This window comes from Anomaloglossus baeobatrachus, chromosome 11 (genome assembly GCF_048569485.1).
Source record: "Anomaloglossus baeobatrachus isolate aAnoBae1 chromosome 11, aAnoBae1.hap1, whole genome shotgun sequence".
Lineage (NCBI taxonomy): Eukaryota > Metazoa > Chordata > Amphibia > Anura > Aromobatidae > Anomaloglossus > Anomaloglossus baeobatrachus.
This window is the reverse complement of record NC_134363.1, coordinates 123,523,512-123,549,511: the sequence shown is the minus strand read 5'-3', so window position 1 is coordinate 123,549,511 and position 26,000 is coordinate 123,523,512. Positions and strand designations below refer to the sequence as shown.

General features: G+C 49.1%; 1 protein-coding gene across 2 annotated transcripts; it reads right to left on the bottom strand.

Annotated features, from left to right (window-relative positions):
- Nucleotides 1-2,775: 2,775 nt before the first annotated feature.
- Nucleotides 2,776-20,547, bottom strand: PRXL2B (peroxiredoxin like 2B). 2 transcript variants are annotated; one of them, XR_012727497.1, is made up of 8 exons: nt 20,430-20,547; nt 12,469-12,673; nt 9,861-9,912; nt 7,785-7,848; nt 7,631-7,706; nt 4,445-4,563; nt 2,869-2,953; nt 2,776-2,826 (listed from the first exon to the last, which is right to left on the bottom strand). XR_012727497.1 is itself a non-coding variant. In XM_075327740.1 (7 exons), the coding sequence occupies exons 1-7, from the start codon at nt 20,490-20,492 to the stop codon at nt 2,927-2,929; spliced, it is 606 nt and encodes a 201-aa protein (XP_075183855.1). In that variant the 5' UTR covers nt 20,493-20,547; the 3' UTR covers nt 2,833-2,926. The 2 variants fall into 2 exon arrangements, 1 of the variants encoding a protein (XP_075183855.1); XM_075327740.1 differs by lacking the exon at nt 2,776-2,826 and having other exon boundaries at nt 2,833-2,953.
- Nucleotides 20,548-26,000: the final 5,453 nt, after the last annotated feature.

The window sequence follows — 26,000 nt, the reverse complement described above, 5'->3', positions numbered from 1 at the left end:
AGACCTCCAAGAATTTGAACGTCTCTGGTCCTTTTGAGTCTTCTTTGACGAGGTGAATTGGGACCTGCCCTGTCCTCGAAAGGACCGATAACCAGACTGACCCCTCCTCTGTTGGGGCTTGTTTTGTCTGTGTTGCGGTAAGGAAGAGTCCTTACCCTTGGAGTGTTTGATGATTTCATCCAAACGCTCTCCAAACAATCGGTCACGAGAAAAAGGCAAATTGGTTAAGCACTTCTTGGAATGAGAATCTGCTTTCCAATGTCTCAACCACAGAGCCCTACGCAAAACAACTGAGTTGGCTGACGCCACTGCCGTGCGGCTTGTAGCGTCAAGAACAGCATTAATCGCGTACGACGCGAATGCCGCCATTTGCGAGGTCAATGGTGCTACCTGCGGGGCAAATGCACGTGTGACTGAGTCGACTCGCGCAAGCCCGGCCGTGATAGCTTGGAGTGCCCATACGGCCGCAAAAGAAGGCGCTAATGACGCTCCAATCGCTTCATAGATGGATTTCAGCCAGAGCTCCATCTGCCTGTCAGTGGCATCTTTAAGTGCCGCTCCATCTTCAACAGCAACCAAGGATCTGGCTGCAAGCCTGGAAATTGGAGGATCCACTTTTGGACACTGGGTCCAACCCTTGACCACTTCAGAGGGAAAAGGGTAGCGTGTATCTTTAAGTCGTTTAGGAAAACGCCTTTCAGGATAAGCGTGGGGTTTCTGGATTGCGTCTCTGAAGTCAGCGTGGTCCAGAAAAGTGCTTAATGTACGCTTAGGGTATCTGAAATGGATTCTCTCGTGCTGCGAAGCTGACTCCTCTACAGGAGGAGCTGGTGGGGAAATATTCAACATCTTATTGATGTTAAATATAAGATCATTAACTATTGCGTCACCATCTGGTGTATCTAGATTGAGAGCGGTCCCAGGATCAGAATCCTGATCAGTTAAGTCCGCCTCATCACCCATAGATTCATCCCGCTGGGATCCAGACCATTGAGATGAATGTGAGGGCCCGTCATAACGAGCCCGCTTAGGCTGCCCGGGGCCATCGTCCGAGTCAGAGTCTTCACCCTGAGGTGTAGATGCCCGTCCCGGAGCTAGGAGCTGAGGGGGACCAGGGGGCAATACATGCACAGTGTCCGTGGTCTGAAGTACAGGCCTAGCTCGCAATGTGTCAAGAATTTGTGACATAGTGAGAGACATTCTGTCAGCAAAAGCTGCAAACTCAGTTCCTGTCACCTGGACAGCATTCACAGGTGGTACACCCTGGGACACGTCCAGCAGAGGTCCCGACTGTGCAAGCGCCGCAGGGGCCGAGCACTGCACACAATGGGGGTCCGTGGAGCCTGCCGGTAGAAAAGTCCCACATGCGGTGCAGGAAGCATACAATGTCTGTGCCTTGGCACCCTTGCGTTTTACGGGCGACATGCTGCTGGCTCTCTGCATGTGAGAGAGTCTATAGCCAAAGGGCGACCAGCGCTATGCAGTACAAAGTATTTGTAGAAACAAAATACTAAGAATACTACGAGCACAAGAGGGGGTGAGCCCTGAGGGCTGCTTACCGCCCGCTGAACAGCGGGTAAGAGGCTGCAGAATGCCTTGTCTGGGTCTCCCCGGCTCCCCTCTGCAGCTCAGCGTGTCAGCAAGAATGGCTGCCGGCTTCTGTGGAGAGGGGCGGTCCGTGGGAGTTCCCAAACAAAAGTGCGGGAACAGTGTCCCCTCTGTGCTGACTGTGAGGGCTGGAGTATGTAAAAACGACTCCAGCCCTCAGCGCTGATGCACTGGCCAGCGTCCCGCCCCTCTCCTGACTGGCAGGTCTGGGGGCGGGAACGAACGAAAGCAGGCCGCAAAAGCCGGGGACTCGAGTTATCAGCGCGGCCGCCGTAAAAGCGCGGGCCGCGCTGAAGTCCCCGGCGCACCGCAAGTGCCAGCCGCGCCGCTGTTCGAGCGGCCGGCGCGACCGAGTTCTAGACGTGGGCAGCGTCCCGCCCCTCTCCTGACTGGCAGGTCTGGGGGCGGGAACGAAAGGAAAGCAGGCCGCAAAAGCCGGGGACTGTAGTTATCAGCGCGGCCGCCGTAAAAGCGCAGGCCGCGCTGAAGTCCCCGGCGCACTACAAGTGCCAGCCGCGCCGCAGTCCCAGCGGCCGGCGCAGCCTATTCCCATAAATGTGCCTGCTTCAGCAAAGCTGAATGAGGCCATGGCACAGGCGCCGCAGCGCTGATGTCCCCCGGCGCACTACAACACCCAGCATGCTGCGGTGTGAGCGCCAGATACACGGGGACACAGAGTACCTTGAGGAAGCAGGGCCATGTCCCTGATGTACTCCGCTCCATCCAGCATCTTCTCCAGGGGCTGTAGATGGAGCACGGTCTCTGTGCCTGGAGACCGGTAAATCCCACTTCACCCAGAGCCCTGTAAAAAGGGATGGGGAAGGAATCAGCATGTGGGCTCCTGCCGCCGTACCCGCAATGGGTACCTCAACCTTACAAACACCTCCGACATAAGTGGGGTGAGAAGGGAGCATGCTGGGAGTCTGTATAGACCCTCTTTTCTTCCATCCGACATAGTCAGCAGCTGCTGCTGACTAAAAACAATGGAGCTATGCGTGCGTGTCTGACCTCCTTGCGCACAAAGCTAAAACTGAGGAATCTGTACTCCTACGGGAGGGTGTATAGCCAGAAGGGGAGGGGCCTTACACTTTTAAGTGTAGTTCTTTGTGCGGCCTCCAGAGGCAGTAGCTATACACCCACTGTCTGGGTCTCCCAATTAGGAGCGAAAAAGAAATTGGGATCAATCTTCATGGAACTACATCTATGCAGGATTTGGTGCTCAGAGTCCCAAAAAAACAAAACCTTTGACTTCTAATATGGAGATTTAACACAGTCAGTGCCATGCAGCTCTCAAGAACCCTGGGCCAGGATTCTTCATTCACTTTGTACACACATCGTCATTACACTGTGGAGGGAAACAAGAAGATCATGTCAGCAAGGGCCGGAGACTATACACTGCTCAAAAAAATAAAGGGAACACTTAAAAAACACAAAGTAACTGCAAGTCAATCACACTTCTATGAAATCAACCTGTCCAGTTATAAAGCAGCACTGATTGTGATGACTCAGACTCCCCCTCCCCATTACTAACTTTGGGCTTGATGACATTTGTGATTTTTTATTACACAGTGAATATTCATGAGCGTTAATGAGCAGACCTGGAAGCAGTGTGACATCTGCTCGGGAGACTCGCCAAGTAGAATTCTCCTGCTCTACAGCCCCTTAGCACTTATTAGTACCATTTTATAACACTGATGTTCAGGTCACCATAGACATATATGGGGTTCAGCGTCCGGGCTAATGTTTGGTCCCAAAAAAGACTTTTTAAAAAAATTCGTCCGGACCTGCCAAACATGAACATCTGCGGGTTCACCCATCTCTAATAGAGCAGTGGGCATCCATTCAGGGGGCCCTGGTCCCTCATTCTCTTGCACCATGGGGGTCCCAGCTGATCAACTAATTTATCATGAAGCCCGAGGATAGGTTTTGAGACAATTCAGGGGAGCTACAATAAATACAAGTGCAATTAGCGCCCTCTACTGGTGAAAAGATCAAATCCGTTTGAAGCAGCTCAAAATAGGCAAAGCCAGAGTGGGAGAGGACGTGGCTCTGCTACAGAGATTATGTACCGAATTCATTAAGTTGCAAGCTCCTCTTAAAAAGGGGTTTCCACTACTTTGACAACCCCTTATCACTCCCCATGTTTGCCCCTATAATAATAATAAAAAAAAACCAAAACTATACTCCCCTCAGATGACAGTGCAGTTCCAGTTATGTCACAACTCACATTCCCAGGGCCCCGGTGACATTGTTATGACACGCGATTCCACTTGGCCAATCAACCCCGGCTTCCTTCTCCCCCTCTTTGTATGGTTTAATAATTAACAGGAAGTAAGCGCTGTGGCTGCACATCACTTCCTATTAAACTACTTAACCATATGAAGGACAGGGACAAGGAAGCCAGGGCTGATTGTTATGATATGCAAACCCCGAAACCAATGTCACCTGGGCCCTGAAAACGTGAGTTCTGACATTGCTGGAACCGCGCTGGCACCGGAGGAGACTATAGGCTTTTTTAAATTTTATTTTATGGGGTCGAAAATGGAGAGTTAGAAGGGGTTGTCAAAGCAGTGGACAACCCCATTTAATGAGTTTGGTGCATTCTACTTCAGTCTTAACGAATCTGTCCAGAAAATATGGAGCTTAGTTTTAGAAAAACAAAGCACCACCTATTCAGAGACTTGCAGTAATATGAAGAAATTAACCTAGACCTAAAATTGATATGGTGGTAAAAGGTTGAAAAATCACTGTAGATTAAGGAGACGCGAGACAGCAAAAGAAGAAAAAAAAAAGGCAGAATAAAGCAGTTTACCAACATCTGGTACATACGAGTTACCTGAGGGCGCTGTCCTTCAGTCACATTTGCAGAAATTCCTAATGTTTTCACTAAGGTTTCTAGAGACACGTGGTCACCGGGGGAATCTTGTACAAAATGAAGCAAAACGTTTTCTCCTCCTTGTAACAGTAAGAAAAATTAAATATAAAGTCAGTTAAAGTGGAGTCTATTTCAGCTACAAAATGAAATCAGTGATGGATCCTTTATATTAGAACATACAGAGCTGTAGTGTAACCCCTTATCTACCAAGGACATATGGTTCTTGGTCATGTATATCCCCGTTAATGCTGGCTCCCGCGGTGAGCTGGTATTATTTCCTGCACAGGTCAGCTGATCTGATCAGCTGAAGTGCATCTAAAGGCCCCGTCACACTAAGCAACATCGCTAGCAACATCGCTGCTAACGAACAACTTTTGTGACGTTGCTAGCGATGTTGCTGTGTGTGACATCCAGCAACAACCTGACCCCTGCTGTGAGGTCGTTGGTTGTTGCTGAATGTCCTGGGCCATTTTTTAGTTGTTGCTGTCCTGCTGTGAAGCACAGATCGCTGTGTGTGACAGCGAGAGAGCAACAACTAAATGTACAGGCAGCAGGAGCCGGCTTCTGCGGAGGCTGGTAACCAATGTAAACATCGGGTAACCAAGAAGCCCTGTCCTTGGTTACCCGATATTTACCTTTGTTACCAGCCTCCGCCGCTCTCACTGTCAGTGCCGGCTCCTGCTCTGTGCACATGTAGCTGCAGGACACATTGGGTTAATTAACCCGATGTGTGCTGCAGCTAGGAGAGCAGGGAGCCAGCGCTAAGCATTGTGCGCTGCTCCCTGCTCTGTGCACATTTAGCTGCAGCACACATCGGGTAATTAACCCAATGTGTGCTGTAACTAGGAGAGCAGGGAGCCAGCGCTCAGTGTGCGCTGCTCTCTGCACGTGTAGCTGCGTGCGCTGGTAACCAAGGTAAATATCGGGTTGGTTACCCGATATTTACCTTAGTTACCAAGCGCAGCATCTTCCACGCGGCGCTGGGGGCTGGTCACTGGTTGCTGGTGAGCTCACCAGCAACTCGTGTAGCGACGCTCCAGCGATCCCTGCCAGGTCAGGTTGCTGGTGGGATCGCTGGAGCGTCGCAGTGTGATATCTCACCAGCAACCTCCTAGCAACTTACCAGCGATCCCTATCGTTGTTGGGATCACTGGTAAGTTGCTTAGTGTGACTGGGCCTTAACAGCCTTGGGTAGATTGGTTATTGGAGATCCAGCCGCGCCTGTTAACTAGTTAGATAGTGCTGTCAAACTCTAATCTTGAGGGGCGAAAAAAAAATAAAAAAATCTAAATGCCAGAAATAGGTTTTTGGGGTTTTTTTTTTGGGGGGGGGGGGTGTCACTGCAGAATTGAATTAAAATGTAATAACAGAATTAAAACATCACATCTACCAAATAATAGTATAATTAAAAAAGTCAGCTCAAGATACAAAAATAAGCCATCACTGAGCCCCAGACCCCGAAACAGGAGAACGCGACAGGACCTGGAAGATGGTAACAAAAGCGCATATTTTTTTGACAATTTCTGAATTTTTTTCCACCACTTAGATAAAAGTAAAACTATACATGTTTGGTAACTATGAACTTGTATCGATCTGGGGAGTCGTACTGACAGGTATGTTTTTCCATTTAGCAAAAAAGGTAAATAAAATTAAAAAAATTGTGGAATTGTATTTTTTGTAATCTCACTGGAATTTTTTTTCCTTGTTTTTCAGTACACTATATGATAAAATTAACGACACTCAAAAGTACAACTCGTCCCGCAAAAAATAAGCTCTCATATGGCTATATTGATAGCAAAATAGAAAAAAAAAAAAAAAAAAAGTTAAAAGCTCTTGGAAGAAGGGGAGGAGAACACGAAGAAAGATTGCCAGGGGCTGAAGGGGTAACACGAGCAAAACAGCTACAGGTTGCAGACCCCCCTGCTCTAGAGCAGAGGTCTCAAGCACATGACCCGCATGCAGCCCCTGAGGTTGCTTCTTGCAGCCCGCAGACACCTAGACCACTTGACGATTACGGTTCGGTATCCGGGGCTGCCGCGGTCAGCACTTTCCTTCAGGTGAGTATAATTTGCAGCACCACGCAGAGAAGCTCGCCTCTACACAGCTTTACTAATGGCAGGTGCCACCTGCCAATCAGAGGCCAGCATCCAATGTGGGTGTATTCTGATTGGCCGACACGGCTGCCATTGGTAAAGCTGTGAAGACAGCTGAGCCGCAAATCACTCCCTAGGAGGAAAACGTTGATGGCAGCGGCCTTGTGTACTGGACAGCAATCATCACGGGCTCTAAGTGCCTGTGTGCTGCAGGTAAGAAGGACACCAAGGGAACAAAGGAGAGGTGAGAAGAATCTTGTTTGTTTTTTTTGTTTTTTTTTTTTATGTGAACAACGTCATAACAGGTCATATTACTACAAGGGGACAATATGGGCACATTACTACAATATAGACACATTACCACAAGGGCACAATATGGGCACATTACCCAAAGGGTACAATATGGACACATTACCACAGGGGACAATGTGGGCACATTACCACAAGGGCACAATATGGGAACATTACCACAAGGGCACAATATGGGAACATTACCACAAGGGCACAATATGGTCACATTACTACAATATGGGCACATTATCACAGGGGACAAAATGGGCACATTACTACATTATGGGGAGATTACTAAAAGATGAGGACCAGGATGGAAATATTACCACAAAATGTTACTATATGGTGGTAATTGTAAAATGATATTACTTACAAGAAGGGGATAAAATGTAAAAAATAAAGAATGATTTTTCTCACATTAAAAATACTCTTTACATATAAACTGAAATAAAATTGCACGTGTTATAATAAACGAGCGAAAAAATGTAAAAAAAAAATAAGGTGCATAGGGGAAAAAAAATGTGATCACTAAAAATGTCACTGGGTCCAGCAAATGCGGCCCCCTGAATACATTTTTTTTCTATGTGCGGCCCCTATACTTGGCAGAGTTTGAGACCCCTGCTCTAGAGGATTATGACATGTTTTACCCTTCCTCCTTACTCAAACTTAACTCAGACAAGCTCGCTCCTGCCACCTTGTGGCTGTTTTGGATAATGTCGGAAAATTCTAATATTTCTACACAGTTCATATAAAATCTTTTTACCTTTACTGACAATCAGCATTCCCCCGCTCTGCAGGAGATCGCCACTGAAGTTTCCTTGTACCCCATCTGCATTTGCCTGTAAAATGTAAGAAAGCTGTTTAAAACAAAGAAAAAAAAAGTCTACTTTAAATACTTTGTGGAAATATTTTCTCACCTGAGTAACAACATCTCGAACTTTCTTCCCAAGAGCCGCAGGAACTATAGAAAGCGCATTATACCTACAAAGGAGAAACAGACAAGCAAACCATCAGTAAGGAGAGGTGATCTGATCAAAAACTCAAGGCTATGGGACCACAGGGATAGCTATATTATATATATCTCCACAAAAATTAGATCATAGTATATTTACAGTATATCTCAAAAGTGAGTACACCCCTCACATTTTTTGGTGAATATTTCATTACATCTTTTTATGGGACAGCACTGAAGATCTGATCCTGTATTACAATGTACAGTGTCAGTGTGCAGCTTGTATAACAGGGTAAATTTGGTGTCCTCTAAATAACTCAGACAGCCATTAATGTCTAAACCGCTGGCAACAAACGTGAGTACACCGCTAAGTGAAAATGGCCAAATTGTGCCCAATGACCCATTTTATCTCCCCGGTGTTATGTGACTCATTGGTGTTACAAGGTCTCAGGTGTGAATGGGGAGCAGGGGTGTTACATTTGGTGTTATCGCTCACACACTCTCTCATACTGGTCACTGGAAGTTCAACATGGCTCCTCATGGCAAAGAATTCTATGAGGATCTGAAAAAAAGAATTATTGCATATTGCACATAAAGATGGACGAGGCTATAAGAAGATTGCCAACACCCTGAAACTGAGCTGCAGCACGGTGCCCAAGACAAAACAGCGGTTTAACAAGACGAGTTCCACTGAGAACAGACTTCACCATGGTCGACCACAGACTTTGAGTGCACGTGCTTAGCGTCATATCCAGAGGTTGTCTTCTCAGAATACACATGAGTGCTGCCACCATTGCTATAGAGGTTACAGGGGTGGGGTCAGTCTGTCAGTGGTCAGACCATGCGCCACACACTGAATCACATTGGTCTGCATGGTTGTCGTCCCAGAAGGAAGCCTCTTCTAAACAGGATGCACAAAAAAAAAAAAAAGCACCCAGTTTGCTGAGGACAAGCAGACTAAGGACATGGATTACTGGAACCATGTCTTGTGATCTCATGAGAACAAGTTAAACGTATTTGGTTCATGAAAGAGATAGTAATATAGAGTAGGACTCAGGACAATGAAGTTGCCATGACGTGGCTACTGGGCAGGTATGAGAATGGCCATTCTGATATGTTAAACACAGCAAAAAATATTTTGCATTTTTTTTGCTTTTTTTAGTTGGTTCAGATGGTGTCAAGTGTGTCTGGCAGCAACCAGGAGACAAGTACAAAGACAAGTGTGTCCTGCCTACAGTCAAGCATGGTGGTGGGAGTTTCATGGTTTGGTGCTGCACGAGTGCTGCCGGCATTGGGGAACTACAGCTCATTGAGGGAACCATGAATTCATACTTGTACTGTGACATACTGAATTGATGGGTGTTGTGGTACATTACTCTTTGAAACATTTTTTTTTTATTCATAAAATGGTTAACAAAGGAGTGTTTATTCAAATGAACTTTTTTCTGTGTGTTTATTGTTAACTCTATACTTGACTGGTTACAAATTGAGGTGTCGGTCTGCTTTACCTTGGCTGGTTATAAAACTAAAGCAAAGCCCACATAATGTTTATTTATTTTTTTTAATTATTAACTTCAATAATTTTTCTTTTTTTTTTATTTATTGTATATTTGCCTTTATTTGCAGGGCCTTTGTCCCCATTTTGCCGCCTCCTAGCCCTTTCTGCATCCATTTTACAGCACGCAAGCTCGGATCTTCATTGATTTATGAGATTCGACATCTGGGGTCAAGTCTGGGTCTGAACCGAACTTTTATTTAATGTTCAGCTAAACTCGAACCTCCATGTGTCTGCTCATCTCTAATATTCAGTGCTGTCCCATGAAAAGATATAAAATATTTACAAAAATTTGAGGGGTGTACTCAATTTTATGATATACTGTACATACAAACACATATATGATCTCCATTTTTCTGTCTTGATAAATGACCTAATTTTATTCTCTGGCAGCCACCACAAGGGGGCGCTCATTAGGGTGGATTTATATAGCCTGCACTGAAACGCTGGTCCTAGGCAAATATTATGGACTTTTGGGACACCGACCTCTTGAATCCCAGCTCCTTGTAGCTCTGCTTTGATTCATCCAGATATAATTCTGAAATAAAGAAGAGATTTGCAGTTACACAATCAATGACGTCGGGTTACACAACTCCACAGCTGGAAAACTACAGATAATAATGGCAGCAGCCGGTGCGGTGAAGTTCACAAGGCGGGGTGTTCATTAACAGGATAAGGGCATGGCACTCCGGGTTATGCAAAAAGCCATAAACCTATTTTGCTAAATATGCAGGAATAAAAGGACGACATAACACGTCCTCCACAGGAGAAAATGGAGTTCCAGCTTCATGTAAGGGAATTGCATAACTAGATACTCCTCAATATAAGCCATTAATAACGATTCTTTCCTTTATTTATGGGGCTATAAGTGATAACATCACAAGATTGTGGAAATTTGTTTATTTTCTGACCATTTTCCTTCACAGATAATCTACGGGACAGAGGTGCTGTATATAGTGGTCTGAATCCCCTTATAATAATACACATAGCAGTGTAGCCATTGTGTGAGAAACTGCGGTGTGCGTTCTTACAGCTCCGAGAGGGGTTGTCTCCGGTCAATTTAGTTTCCCCTGGGCGGCACACATTCTTGTAACTTTGCTGCCTGCAATACAGAATAGTAACAAGGCTATGGGATGGCACTACACTCAGACACTGCCGCCATGACGTCATCACTCTGTCATGTAGCATATACCCACCAGCTACAAGAGGAAGGAAGAGGAGCCGCACGTACTCGCCAGCCACAAGGGGAAGGAAGCGGAGCCGCACGCACCCGCCAGCCACAAGAGGAAGGAAGCGGAGCCGCACGTACTCGCCAGCCACAAGAGGAAGGAAGAGGAGCCGCACGTACCCACCAGCCACAAGAGGATGGGAAGAGGAGCCGCACGTACCCACCAGCCACAAGAGGATGGGAAGAGGAGCCGCACGTACCCACCAGCCACAAGAGGAAGGGAAGAGGAGCCGCACGTACCCACCAGCCACAAGAGGAAGGGAAGAGGACACGTACATACCCATCAATGTATGAAATTTAAAAACTGCATTACTTCTAAATATAATAATAAAGTTACTTCGCAAAAAATTGGCCAATTCACAAGAGCCTAACAGTAATACAGATCAAATTTCATACATCCTCTATTTGTATTTTTTTAGCAGCTTGCACCTGGTCACACTATTCTGTTTGGAGGTGCTGGTCAGTTTTTGGGGTTTTTGTAATGTTCTTAAACAAACCTCTGGAGTCCTTCACAGAACAGCTGTAGTTATACTGGGAATATATTACACAGGTGGGCTCAATGTACTAATTATGTAACTTCTGGAAGTGATTGCTCACTTAGGATTTTATTTAGGGGTGTAAGATTACAGGGGGCTGAATACAAATGCATATCACAATTTTTAGATTTAGTTTTAAAATATTTAGAAAACCATGTATCATCTCCTTTACACTTCACAAATACGTATAACTTCATATATTACGTAAAATTCCAATAAAATACATTTAAGTTTGTGGGTGTCATGGAAGAAGAAAAAAAAAAATGTGGAAAAGTTCATAGGGTGTGAATACTTTTTCAAGTCACTGTAGTGTCTCCTCTCATTATGTATAGTGCAGTCCCTTATTACATATTATCCTCTATTGTTATTTATAGTGCTATCCTCTATTACATATCCTCTATTGTTATAGTATCCTCTATTGTTATTTATAGTGATAGATAGATCTATCCTTTGTCTTCAGATGCAGATGAGCACCTTTGCGTTCATCATATGACATCCCAAAAAAGTTGATACATCGGGTGCTGGGGAGCTCATGCACTAACTGCCCAGGGTTCTGGCTACCCTTAATCCTCCCCCGAGTCCAGGCAGTACACTATGCATGGCCTGAGAGGTGAGATACATTACAGTGAGTAACAATTTTGTATTTTAGATCATGCTCTGTCTAGTCAGGTCCTACAATAGATGCAAGAATATTTTTTTTTCTACAGAAGTCTTACTTTTATCAACAGTCAGCCAATAATTTCGCATATCGGTTGACGCAAATCGACTCTCAGTGAGGAAGGAGACAAACTCTAGTACCACCTATTGGAAGTAGCAATCCTAAAAGTCACAAGTGACCCTTTAATGAGCTGTCATATGACCTAGGATTTATGCCAGATCAGAGCCTCAATTTGCAGACACGGTGTTTCACGATGGTTGTACCTAGTCAGTACAAAGTATGAGATCTGATATGGCTGTATGAGAGGCTAAGATGGGGTCTAAAGGGAAAGCTATTCTCCTTACGGAGACTGACACACCAATCCAGCATGTAAGTGGTGAGGAGACTTTAAACTGAAATGGTCCTCTGGGAAATAATTGACTTTTAGGATTGCTACCTCCAATAGGTGGCACTAGAGTTTGTATACTTCAGTGAAGAAATAATTTTCATTTTCCCCAGGAGCATTATGGCTTAAAGTCTCCTCACTACTGGCATGCTGAAATGGTGTGTCAGTCTCCGCGAGGTTGATGCAAATAAACAAATCAAAATTTTCTGCAGCATTTTGGCCAGAACTTGGCATCTTGCATTAATATATTGCCCAGAAATTCGTAACTTGCCTGTATGAACACTTACCTCCTGAGAAAAATTTCCCATCTACAAATTCTTCCAGCCCCAAAGTCTCTGGTCCAATCCCTATCAGACGGATTTGGTTGGCGTTGAACGATTCTTGCAGCTTGGAAACTTCTTTTGCCATCCAGCGGCAAACCTGGCAGCCGAACCTCCGCAGGAAGAACAGGACACTGGTGCTGTCTCTCCACAGCGACTGGAGCTCCGCTGTCTGAAAGCAGAAAATAAAAGACAGATGTAGAATGATTGTAGTCCGCACAGCCGAAGACCAGAAGTGTCCAGACGAGTCGACCCACTTTTCTGGCTGAAAAATCGGGCAAATATTGTTATACTGTCCTGTGACCCCAGCCTTAGCGAGACCAATTAGTAAATCCATGTTACACAAGTCCCCGATGTCTGCCGCCTCTTCTGTAGATCTTATGCCATCCTGTCTGGTTCTAGAGCAATCACACATGACTCATTTACAGAACGAGCCAGGCTGAGAGAGTTAAGCTGGTGTCACACACAGCGACAACGACGTCGCTACTACGTCACCATTTTCTGTGACGTTGCAGCGACGTCCCGTCGCTGTCGCTGTGTGTGACATCCAGCAACGAGCTGGCCCCTGCTGTGAGGTCGCCGCTCGTTGCTGAATGTCCAGCTTCATTTTTTGGTCGTCGCTCTCCCGCTGTGACGCACACATCGCTGTGTGTGACAGCGAGAGAGCGACGAAATGAGGCGAGCAGGGAGCCGGAGCCGGCATCTGCAGTAAGCTGTAACCAAGGTAAACATCGGGTAACCAAGGTGGTTACCCGATATTTACCTTCGTTACCAGCCTCCGCCGCTCTCACGGTGCCAGTGCCGGCTCCTGCTCTCTGCACATGTAGCTGCAATACACATCGTGTAATTAACCCGATGTGTACTGCAGCTAGGAGAGTAAGGAGCCAGCGCTAAGCAGTGTGCGCGGCTCCCTGCTTTCTGCACTGTGACATGTAGCTGCAGTACACATCGGGTTAATTAACCCGATGTGTACTGTAGCTAGGAGAGCAAGGAGCCAGCGCTAAGCAGTGTGCGCGGCTCCCTGCTCTCTGCACATGTAGCTGCAGTACACATCGTGTAATTAACCCGATGTGTACTGTAGCTAGGAGTGCAGGGAGCCAGCGCTCAGTGTGCGCGGCTCCCTGCTCTCTGCACATTTAGCACAGCGACGCATGTCGTTATGATCGCTGCTTCGGCTGCTGTGTTTGACAGCTAAGCAGCGATCATAACAGCGACTTACAAGGTCGCTGCTACGTCACAGAAAATGGTGACGTAACAGCGACGTCGTTGTCGCTGTCGTTTAGTGTGACCCCACTCTTAGGCCGGGGCCTCACGGGAATTACTGTGATACCCTCGCATGACACTAAGCTCACGCTGGCAGTACAGCAGAGCCGAGTGCCATGTGAGTGTCCCTGCAACTGAGGTCCGATCGTGCGAGCGGACCTCAGCGGCCGAGGGCGGGCCGGCACTGAGAAGGAGAGGGAGGAATTTATCTCCCTCTCTCCTCCATAACCGGCTATTGCCATTCTCGCCCTGCACTCGCGGTACACCGGCGTACTGCGAGTTCAGAGCAATTTTTCTCTCGTCCCATAGACTTGAATGGGTGCCAGAGAAACTCACTCCAGAAGTTCATTGAGGATCTCTGAATGATCCAATGTTGTCTTAAATGACTGATGATGATAAATATAATCCACCTGTGTGTAATCAAGTCTCCGTATAAATGCACCTGTTCTGTGATAGTCTCAGTGTTCTGTTTAAAGTAGAGAGAGCATCATGAAGACCAAGGAACACAACAGGCAGGTCCGTGATACTGTTGTGGAGAAGTTTAAAGCCGGATTTGGTTAAAAAAAAAAGATATCCACAACTTTAAACATCCCAAGAAGCACTGTGCAAGCGATCATATTGAAATGGAAGGAGTATCATACCACTGCAAATCTACCAAGACCCGGCCGTCCCTCAAACATTTCATCTCAAACAGGGAGAAGACTGATTAGAGATGCAGCCAAGAAGCCCATGATCACTCTGGATGAACTGCAGAGATCTACAGCTGAGGTGGGAGAGTCTGTCCATAGGACAACAATCAGTTGCAGAAATCTGCCCTTTATGGGAAAGTGGCAAGAAGAAAGCCATTTCTCAAAGATATCCATAAAAAGTGTCATTTAAAGTTTGCCCCAAGCCAGCTGGGAGACACCAAACATGTGCAAGAAGGTGCTCTGGTCAGATGAAACCAAATATCAAACTATTTGGGCACGATGCCAAACGATAAGTAACACACCATCCCCAAGCAACACACCATCCCCACTGTAACATGGTGGGGATGGTGTGGCAACATCATGGTTTGGGCCTGCTTTTCTTCAGCAGGGACAGGGAAGATGGTTAAAATTGATGGGAAGATGGATGGAGCCAAATACAGGACCATTCTTGAAGAAAACCTGTTGGAGTCTGCAAAAGACCTGAGACTGGGACGGAGATTTTTCTTCCAACAAGACAATGATCACAAACAAAGCAAAATCTACAATGGAATGGTTCACAAATAAACGTATCCAGGTGTTAGAATGGCCAAGTCACAGTCCAGACCTGAATCCAATCGAGAATCTGTGGAAAGAGCTGAAAACTGCTGTTCAAACACTCTCCATCCAACCTCACTCAGCTCCAGCTGTTTGTAAAGGAAGAATGGGCGAGAATTTCAGTCTCTCGATGTGCAAAACTGATAGAGACATAGCCAAGCGACTTGTGCTGTAATCGCAGCAAAAGGTGGCGCTACAAAGTATTAACTTAACCCCTTCAGCCCCAGGGCACTTTCCGTTTTTTGCTCCCCTTCTTCCGAGAGCCGTAACTTTTTTATTTTTCCATCAATCTTGCCATATGAGGGCTTGTTTTTTGCGGGACGAGTTGTACTTTTAAATGAAACCATAAGTTTTACCATATGGTGTACTGGAAAACAGCAAAAAAATTCCAAGTGTGGAAAAATTGCAAAAAAGTGTGATTGCACAATAGTTTTTGGGATGTTTTATTCACGGTGCTCACTATATGGTAGAACTGATGTGTCATTGTGATGCCTGAGGTCGGTGCGAGTTTGTAGACCCCAAACATGTATAGGTTTACTTGTATCTAAGGGGTTAAAAAAAATTCACAAGCTTGTCCAATAAAAGTGGCTTATGTTTTGCGCCATTTTCCAAAACCCGTAGAGTTTATTTTTTGGGATCTATGGCTCAGTGACTTCTTATTTTTTGCGCCTCGAGCTGATGTTTCTAATGGTACCATTTTTGCGCAGATGCTACGTTTTGATCGCCTGTTATTGCACTTGGCGTAAAACTTGCGGTGACCAAAAAAACGTAATTTTGGCGTTTGGTAAACGGCGTAGCGGCAAAAAATTCCAATCAGATTAATTGATTTTATATTTTGATAGATCGGGCATTTCTGAACGCGGCGATACCAAATATGTGTATATTTATTTATTTTTTAATCCTTTAAATTTTCAATTGGGGGGAAAGGTGGGTGATTTGAACTTTTAGGTTTTTTTGTTTTTTTTTATTTTTTAAAACTTTTTTTTTTACTTTTTTTATTTTACTAGTCCCCCTAGGGGGCTATAGCGATCAGCAATCCAATCGCTCTTATCTATTTGCTGATCACAGCTATACAGCTGTAAACAGCAGATTTAGTCACTTCCTGTTTCCCTCTGCTCGGGGCCGAGGAAAAATGAAAGTGAAACATCATAGCTGCAGGCGTCATCACATGACTCTGTGCTACGATGGCAACCACTGAAAGCCACGTGATCACTCACGTGACTTCCGGTGGGGGCGGCGGTAAGTAAAAAACATGGCTGCGCGCATATAGATCTTGCTGCCAGACTTTGGCAGCGAGATCTAAGGGGTTAATGTTACGGGTGGAATGCGATTCCACTCGTAACATGCAGGCACACATGTCAGCTGTTGAAAACAGCTGATATGTGTGCCGATCCACGCCGCCTGCCCGCGGAAGGGGGCGGGGCTTAACGGGACACGCTCCATGACGGAAATATCTGTCCATGATCGTGAAGGGGTTAAAGGGGATGAATAATATTGCATGACCCAATTTTAAGCTATTTATTTTTTAAAAAGTTTAAAAATAAGCAATAACTTTCGTTCAACTTCACAATTGTGTCCCACTTGTTGTTGATTCTTCACCAAAAAATTAAAATTTTTATGTTTGAAGCCTGAAATGTGGGAAAAGGGTGAAAAATTCAAGGGGGCTGAATACTTTCGCAAGGCACTGTACATACAAAGTGACCTCCGCCCCCCACACTAGACGCAGAGAGCGACAGAAGATGGTGTGCCGCCCCCGTGCTGCTCGGATCTAGATCCGCAGTGTGGCTCGAGGGATTCTACAGGACCCGGGGGTCACGCGGACACTTCAAATAAAAGGGGACGTATTTGTGGCGCCCTGGACAAGCCAGGGGCCACAGGTAACAACACACAAACACCCCCACCCCCAGCAGTTCACAGCAGACATCCCCAGTGAAACTTGATTCCTTTCCTCGGGCTCAGACTGACACACCAGGTGGGTGGAGTCAGGAGATGGAGACGCCCACCCAGGAGTTAGCTGGCCTGAGGCAGGAAACAAGTCCAGTCAAGTTCTAGGAGAGAAAGAGAGAAGAGGTCTGCAGAGAGGCAGACGCAGACTGGGGCCTAGGAAGGATTGGAGCCTAGGGCCCTCGTGCAGCAGAGAGTCAGGCAGACTGTAGTGGCCGTCTGCAGGGAGCTGGGGAGACAGTTGGTGGAACCGTAGGTAGCCGGGGCTGGGTGGTGGCCCACCGGTACTGAATCGGGGAGCCAGCTGGAAGCCGAAGCGCAGGAGGAGTGCACGGAAGGTGCAGGAAAGGACTTACACCACCAAACTGGGTCAGGGGAAAACACCGCAGTGTCTGTGGGACCCGTCCATCCAGCCGAGTGTTTTACTAAGAACTGTGTCCTGATTTCTGGCTGAGTGAGTACCACCATGCTGTGCGGCACAGCGCTAACCCTGCACCTCACCAGGCCCCGCACCTCACCAGGCCCCGCACCCGGCCTGCCATCCACCCCTACCCAATCACCGGGCCCCGGGACAACCAACCCCCTACCCACGGAGGGGAGAAATAACAACAAAGCTGCTCCCTGTCACCGCTCCCGGGATCCCCATACAGAGCAGCGGTGGGTGGCGTCACGGACCATCTCCCTTACCAAATCCCCTTTTACTGTGGAGCCTGGGATCACAGACCGGGTCACGCCACCGTGATACCCACAGAAGTGACCCCGTGGCCCGGATCTGAGTACCCCCTGATCCCCGGGCGACACACGGACACTTCAAATAAAAGGGGACGTATTTCTACGGGATTTGCCGTAAACAGTCTGTGACGCCACCCACAGTGTGTGGTGAAATATGGCACCACCGCTGCTGTTGTGGGGCACCTGGGGGACGATGGCATGGCAGCTGGATGTTAACCCCTCCATGGGTAGGGATGGATGCCCCGGGGCCCAGTGTCTCTTATGCTGAGGATGGTGACTGCATGGGCCGGCGCTCCCGGTAAGACCGATGGATGTTTATTTACTCACGATTAAATGAATCACACAAGTCCAATGGTAAACCAAGGTGCTGGTGGCTGGCCGCCGCGGTCGGGTGTATCTGGTCCCACACCCGGGCTGGTGGTCTGTCACTTTCCTCTGCACTCTGTGTTTGGTGTGGTCGACTTCCCGGTGTGAAACATGGGAGTCCGCTCCCGGTCTTTGTGTTAGGAGCCTTGCCCGCTGACGCTGACCCTTGGGATCTACCGGGCCTTGCCGGATACCCTATCCCCCGCGGTGGGCTGTTGTCTGCTTTTGGGACCTTGGTCAATTGGTTAATTAGCTAGGCCGTTGGTTCCGGTCCTGGCTTCAGGGTCCAAGTACCCCCTCTGTGCACGATTTACGGGTCGGCTCTCCGGTGTCGGTACCGGCGGGCCCCAACCCTGTCCTGGTCCACCTTGGATCTCCGGCAGCCGTCCTCCCGTCTCCTGACAGACACGGACCACCGTCTTCCACCTAGCCAGTACGCCGGGGCTCCAACCCAGACGCCTTTTCTTTCTGTGTCAGCCTTCTCCTTTTCCTCCTCAACTACTCCACTCCACTCGAACTACAACTTAGACTACTGCCTTTCCCGCCCCGGGTTCTCCAGACCCCTAGGTGGGCGTTCTCCATCCGCCTGGTCCCGCCCACTGGTGTGCCTTTCCTAACCTGGGGGGGGTATGACTAGGGTTTCTAGTCTGCTGTGTGTAACCCTGTGTGGCATGGTGTTATGCGGGGGCCTATACTGTGTGACTACCTGGTTTTGCCAGGGCGTCACAATGGCAACCGGTGAGAATATCACTGCATTCATCACACACACTGGAGGGCTACCCGAGCAACAAAACACCACACTGCTCCCTTAAATAAAACATTTTTTTATCAGTGTGCAAATTCAGTTTCTATATATTTTTGGGGTATGTTTTCGGGTTTTTTTTTTAACCATCAGATAGCAAACTTTTTTTTTTTATTAAAGAGGAAACAAAAAAAAAACAAAAAAAAAAAAAAAAAAAAAAAAAAAAAAAAAAAAACACAAAATCCTCAAACTTCTACTTATTAAAACAATAAAGCAGCCATCAGTGTGCTTTCCATTATTTCTTGAACGGACAAGTTTGATCCCCAGAGTTGGATTAAAAATGGACAGGGACAAGTGTTGCTCTATATTGTACAGACTGTCAGAATGATTGGCTGTGCTGGGGGCATTATATAGAAATTAACAGCTCCTGAGTACACCCCCACATGTGTGCCCACCTTTCAGGTGCCTGTGCCCACTGCCGGGGTCTGTAGGTGAGCAGGCGGCCCCTCATTAGTATATAGGGTATGCAGGGTGAGCAGGCGGCCCCTCATTAGGATATAGGGTATGCAGGGTGAGCAGGCGGCTCCTCATTAGGATATAGAGTATGCGGGGTGAGCAGGCGGCCCCTCATTAGTATATAGAGTATGCAGGGTGAGCAGGCGGCCCCTCATTAGTATATAGAGTATGCAGGGTGAGCAGGGGGCCCCTCATTAGTATATAGAGTATGCAGGGTGAGCAGGGGGCCCCTCATTAGTATATAGAGTATGCAGGGTGAGCAGGGGGCCCCTCATTAGGATATAGGGTATGTAGGGTGAGCAGGCGGCTCCTCATTAGGATATAGGGTATGCAGGGTGAGCAGGGGGCCCCTCATTAGGATATAGGGTATGCAGGGTGAGCAGGGGGGCCCTCATTAGTATATAGGGTGAGCAGGGGGCCCCTCATTAGTATATAGAGTATGCGGGGTGAGTAGGGGGCCCCTCATTAGTATATAGGGTATGTGGGGTGAGTAGGGGGCCCCTCATTAGGATATAGGGTATGTGGGGTGAGCAGGGGGCCCCTCATTAGGATATAGGGTATGCAGGGTGAGCAGGGGGCCCCTCATTAGTATATAGGGTATGTGGGGTGAGTAGGGGGCCCCTCATTATGATATAGGGTATGTGGGGTGAGTAGGGGGCCCCTCATTAGGATATAGGGTATGCAGGGTGAGCAGGGGGCCCCTAATAGTATATAGGGTATGTGGGGTGAGCAGGGGGCCCCTCATTAGTATATAGGGTATGTGGGGTGAGTAGGGGGCCCCTCATTAGTATATAGGGTATGTGGGGTGAGTAGGGGGCCCCTCATTAGTATATAGGGTATGTGGGGTGAGCAGGGGGCCCCTCATTAGTATATAGGGTATGTGGGGTGAGTAGGGGGCCCCTCATTAGTATAGGGCATAAGATATGCAGACACAGCCCGATGCCCCAGGAGCACAGCGGACTGTGCAGGGATCCCCGGCCCCTCACTGCTAGATATAACCGGACGCTGCAGAGAATGATGAAATCCCCCCACTCATTACACCACAGCTGAGGACATGGACACTCACTAATGCCCCGGCTCACCTCCCCGGTCCGGACATTCTTCACCAGCAGCGCTCCCAGCTGCACCAGGTCCACGCTCCCCATGTTTTATACTGTATACTTTCAGCAACTGGACGGCTCGCTCCAATATAATAACTGCAATTCCTGCAGCATCCGCCCCTCAACCAATCCCAGGGCAGGATCTCGTCGGGATGGGTTCAAAAGGAGGAGCTGTAATCCTTATATGGTTGTGTGGGCGGGGCTTGGTTGCATAAGTCGCTACAAGGTATCTTTCATAATAGCGCAATGTAGAAATCACGTGACCAGATAACGGCCCCGGACAGGAAGCGCCGCTATACAGCGTGTGGAAGTGTCGGCATATGCAGGGTGATTTAGTGTGCCCTCATGTGCAGCGTGATTGCGTGGGCGTGTCCTCATGTGTAGGGCGTTGTCAGGGCGTGTCGTCATATACTGTACAGGGTGGGTGCTGTGCGGGCGTGTCCTTACAGCGGTAATGTGTGGTCGTGTCTTATAGCCTGTTTTGTGGGCGTGTCCTTCTAAACAGATGCACAGTGTTGTGTGCAGAGTAGTCCTGTGTATATAGCACAGAAAGTGTCTACAGCTGTACTGTACATATACTTTATAGAGTGCACATACCTGTTTTCAGTAAGGCTACTTTCACACATCAGTTTTTTGGCATCAGGCACAATCCGGAAAAAAAACTGATGCGACGGATCCAATGAAAAAAACGGATCAGTTGCATCAGTTTTTTCCATCAGTTCCTTCAGTTTTTTGACAGATCCGATGTGATACTGAGCATGCTCAGTTTAAAAAAAAAAACGGATCCGGCGTCCGGATCCGTTTTTTGCCGCATTAGGCCGCATACGGCGTCCATAGGCTTTCATTATAAAACATGCCGTACGGCACCGGATCCAGCGTGATCCATTTTTTTTGCTGGACACAAAAACGTTCACTTCAATCATCTGGCTGCCGGACAAGTACATTTTGCCGAATCCGGCAAAAAACGAATGAAACGCAAGGCCATCCGGCACAATCCAGCGCTAATGAAAGTCTATGGGGGAAAAAACGGATCCGGCAGCAACAGGCGCCGGATCCGTTTTTTCATGTTTTTGCCGGATTGTGCCTGATAACAAAAAACTGATGTGTGAAAGCAGCCTTAACTAGAGTTTGATAGGCCCTGGTGCAAAATTTGGTCTGGGCCCCCCCTCCACTAACACTGACACTCGGGGTACAGGATAATGACGCTGACACTTGGCTTTTCACCACAGCACCCAGGCTTCTCTTGATCTAAAATCCCTCTATCAGTACCCTGCTTTCCCATGTTCTGATATTCATCTTGTCCTCAGCACCTAGCTTTCCCATATCAGAGCATGGGAAAGCTGGGTGCTGAAAAATGGATGAGTCGCCCACCGCTGCGGCGGTCGCCCCGGGGACGCCACTCCATCTCCAGGGACGCCGCAGGGACTACTCTTTGGGATCTTCTCTGGCAACAGATGTGTCAGGTTATTTACATCTGAGTCGTGACGCTGTCGCGGGCGGGGAGGAGGGTGCCGGCACCGCGCTCACCCCTCTGCTCGGGTCCGGCTGCTGCTGCTGCTCAGTGGTGGCTCGAGCGGTGGGCCGGATCCCGGGGGTTCTCGAGCGGCACTCCTCGCCAGTGAGTGAAAAGGGGAATTTGTTGGGGAGATTGTCCGTGACACCACCCACGGTTGTGGTGATTTGTAGCACCACCGCTGCTCAATATGGGGATCCCGGGGGTGGTGATGCGGAGCAGCCAGGTGTTGTGTTGCCCCTCCGTGGGTAGGGGTTGGTGACCCCGGGGCCCGGTGATGGTGTGGAAGGGTGCAGGGCCTGGTGGGCGCAGGGACGCGGGGGCAGCGCTGTGCCTTCCGGCACTGTGGTACTCACTCAGCCTGAGACGTTGACACAGTTTTACGGTAAACCACACGGCTGGAGGATCCCTACTTTGCCCGCGGACGCTGGCCCCGAGGAACTGGTGCCCTGGCGTACATCGGGGCAGTTGTAATCAGCTCCTCCACCTCGTTGGTCCACTGCTCCATCATCCGGAAGATCTGATCCTGCTAACGCCGGTGGAATTGAATCACCCGGGCCTCCATCCAGGCCACGGTTCCAGGCTCAGGGTCTGGCACAGTCACTGCCGGGACTTCTGGCACCATGCTGTTAAGGGGCCGCGGTCCTAGCGGTTCCCCCTGGTGTACTTCAGGGACGTCCCGGACGTCTGCTGCCGGCTGGTCCGCCGGAGCGGCTGGGCAGGGTATCGCTACCAATTGGGTAGGTAGCGGGCCTAATGGCGGAGCGGCAGTAGCCATCACGGGTAGCGGGGAGAGAGGCAGGGTGAGCGGAAGCCGGCCGGGCCCCTCAGCTCCAATGGCCGATCCCTCAGGAATACAGGGGCGTGGGTCGCTTACCCGCTCCTCCAAATCCTCTTCTGCCTCGCGTCTCCACATAGCAGCCACCACATCCGCCATGTCGGTCTCCCACTCCTCCAGGAGGAGTTGCATATGGGCCTGCAGACGATTACTCAGCGGGACGGTCCGGTCCCTCAACCACGTCGCCGTGCCGGGCGCGGGGGTCTCGCTGTTATTGACTGGAGCGGACATCTCGGCAATCGTGCCTTCCAGGAACCCGATATTGCTGCAGAGTCCTGGCGTCTCTGCTTTTATAGCTGCTTTCACATGCAGCCAGCCGCCATCGCGTCCCCCTTAGCTTCTTTCCGGCCACTCCTCTATTGGGGCGGAGTTTTGGCCTTCGCGCCTCTGCTACTCGAGAAGACGCTCGAGCAGGAACTTTTCGCGCCAAAGATGCCGACTTCTGGAAATTTTCAGCCGGATACCTCCGGCGGTCACAAGGCGCACCTCTACCCGACGGCAGAGCGGTAAGATCCTGTTCGTGACGCCAAGTTGTCGCGGGCGGGGAGGAGGGTGCCGGCACCGCGCTCAACCCTCTGCTCGGGTCCGGCTGCTGCTGCTGCTCAGTGGTGGCTCGAGCGGTGGGCCGGATCCCGGGGGTTCTCGAGCGGCACTCCTCGCCCGTGAGTGAAAAGGGGAATTTGTTGGGGAGATTGTCCGTGACGCCACCCACGGTTGTGGTGATTTGTAGCACCACCGCTGCTCAATATGGGGATCCCGGGGTGGTGATGCGGAGCAGCCAGGTGTTGTGTTGCCCCTCCGTGGGTAGCGGTTGGTGACCCCGGGGCCCGGTGATGGTGTGGAAGGGTGCAGGGCCTGGTGGGCGCAGGGACGCGGGGGCAGCGCTTTGCCTTCCGGCACTGTGGTACTCACTCAGCCTGAGACATTGACACAGTTTTACGGTAAACCACATGGCTGGAAAGACGGTTCCCACGGACGGCTGCACTTGCTCTCCCAGCAGGTAACGGTGATGTCCCTCTGACCTGCACCTGATGTTTCTAAGTTGGTAGCGATGGGTTCCCACCGGTAACCCGCTCCCCGGCTTGGATATGGGCCGGAGGAGCCCTACTTTGCCCGCAGACGCTGGCCCCGAGGAACTGGTGCCCTGGCGGTGGCGGTGTTCCTCACTAATGGTTGGACGGTTATCTTCAATCGGGACTTGGTTGTTGGGGGATCGACGTCCCCTTCACTGACGGATTCGGCAAATTATGGCGACTCCTAGCCTTGCCGGGGTCCGAGAGTCCCCTGCCCTGGTGCTGACTGTCCTTCGTATACTGCTCCAGACCGCCGGCCACTACTCGACCGCGGTCCTTACAGCAACCTCCGAGCAGTCCCCCTCCAGACGATCACCGCTGTTGCTGACCTTGCTGACCTGTCCTGCACTTAGCTGGACTCACTTCAGGCCTTTCTACGTACACTTTTGTTCCTTTTCTTCCTTGCTCCACTACTACTTCACTTTCACTTAGCTCCTCTACCACTTCCTTCCACTTCTCCCTCCAAACTCTAACTGCCTGGTTCTTCCCGCCCCCAGGGCTGTGAACTCCTCGGTGGGCGGAGCCAACCGCCTGGCCCACCCCCTGGTGTGAACATCAGCCCCTGGAGGAAGGCAACAAGGATTTTGGTAGCTTTGATGTTCCTAGCTGGGATGTAGGGTGTGGTGGTGTGATGACCTGTGACCCCTGGCTTGCCCAGGGCGTCACAACGCCACTCTCGGTTTGCGGTCAGGGTTATATGTGACCGCCACTGCAGTTTAGTGAGCGTCTGGGGCTGATGGAATCTGCAGTCGGGTGGTGTGGCCTCCCGAGAGTGAGGCTGGCCCCAGGGGCTCGGGTGTGTGCGAAGAACAGGTTCCAGAATAACTCAGTCTCAGTCCAAAGTGTCTTTCAACTTGTTTACTCACTTTCAGATGGTTTTGTGAGGTAACCCGGGCGATGCTGAGATACAGGTATCCTTCAGGCTGGTCTAAGGGTAACCGTTAACTCGTCTTCCTAGCACTTCTTGTTTCGGATAACCCCTGACTTGAAGTACCATGGGATTCATCCAGGGAAGTCGCAACTGCCTTTTCTCCCCTTTTTGCCCCGTTTGCTGGCAGCGTGGACCAAGGAAGATGGCTCCAGGCTCGATCCTCCTTATGGGCCCCTTCGTTGCTGCAGATGCTCGGACTCTAGTTGGTTGGTGTGGGACTTGTGGTTCCCCCCACCAGCAGGTTTAGCAGACCAAATAAATGGACATCTACTCTAGGGGCCTGTTCCCCGTGCGTGCCTAGCCACCAGAGTCTCCGTACATGACCAGCTGACTTCCTCAGTGTCTTCCTGACCAACTGACTTCCTCAGCATCTTTCTGTCCAACTTGCTGATGACCGTTCTCCCCTGCTAACGGCTACTACCTGTGCAGGGTCTGACTAGCGTGTCCGCTCTCCTGCGTCTCCGCTTCAGGCTGGCTAATTCACAGATTAGATATTAGAAAACACTTTTTGACATTGAGGGTGATCAATGAGTGGAACAGGCTGCCACGAGAGGTTGTGAGTTCTCCTTCAATGGAAGTCTTTAAAAAGAGGTTGGACGGACATCTGTCTGGGATGATTTAGTGAATCCTGCTTTGAGCAGGGGGTTGGACTAGATGACCCAGGAGGTTCATTCCAACTCTAATGTTCTATGATTCTATGATTCCTACTTTCCTGACGGCCGCTGCAACCTAGCTTCCAGCCCCTCCCCTACACTCCTAGCTTAGATGTGGAGGCAAGCCCCCTCTTGGGTCTGCCCAAGGGTCCCCTCTATGGTGTGGGAGACCTGGTTGCTATGTGTCTGTGTGTACACACCCTATTTCAGCCTTTAGAATTACCTGGAAGTACCGACCCAGCATGGGTGCAGTACTCAGTGGTGCCTGACCAGGTCAGGGGCGCCACATGTACAGTAGAGTATGGGAAAGCTGGGTGCCGAGGGAAAGAGCCTTTTTCCCCCAACACAAAACATTCCCATCCCATGCTTGTATCTTTGTCCTCCTCATATATAGTTCTCCAAATACTATAATGGCCCCCACATAGCCTTCCATATAGTATAAAGGGTCCCACATAACCCTTGATATATTAGAATGCAGCTCCATAATCCTCCATGTATTATAATGCATTTCCTATAGTTCTCCATGTATTATAATTCACCCCATA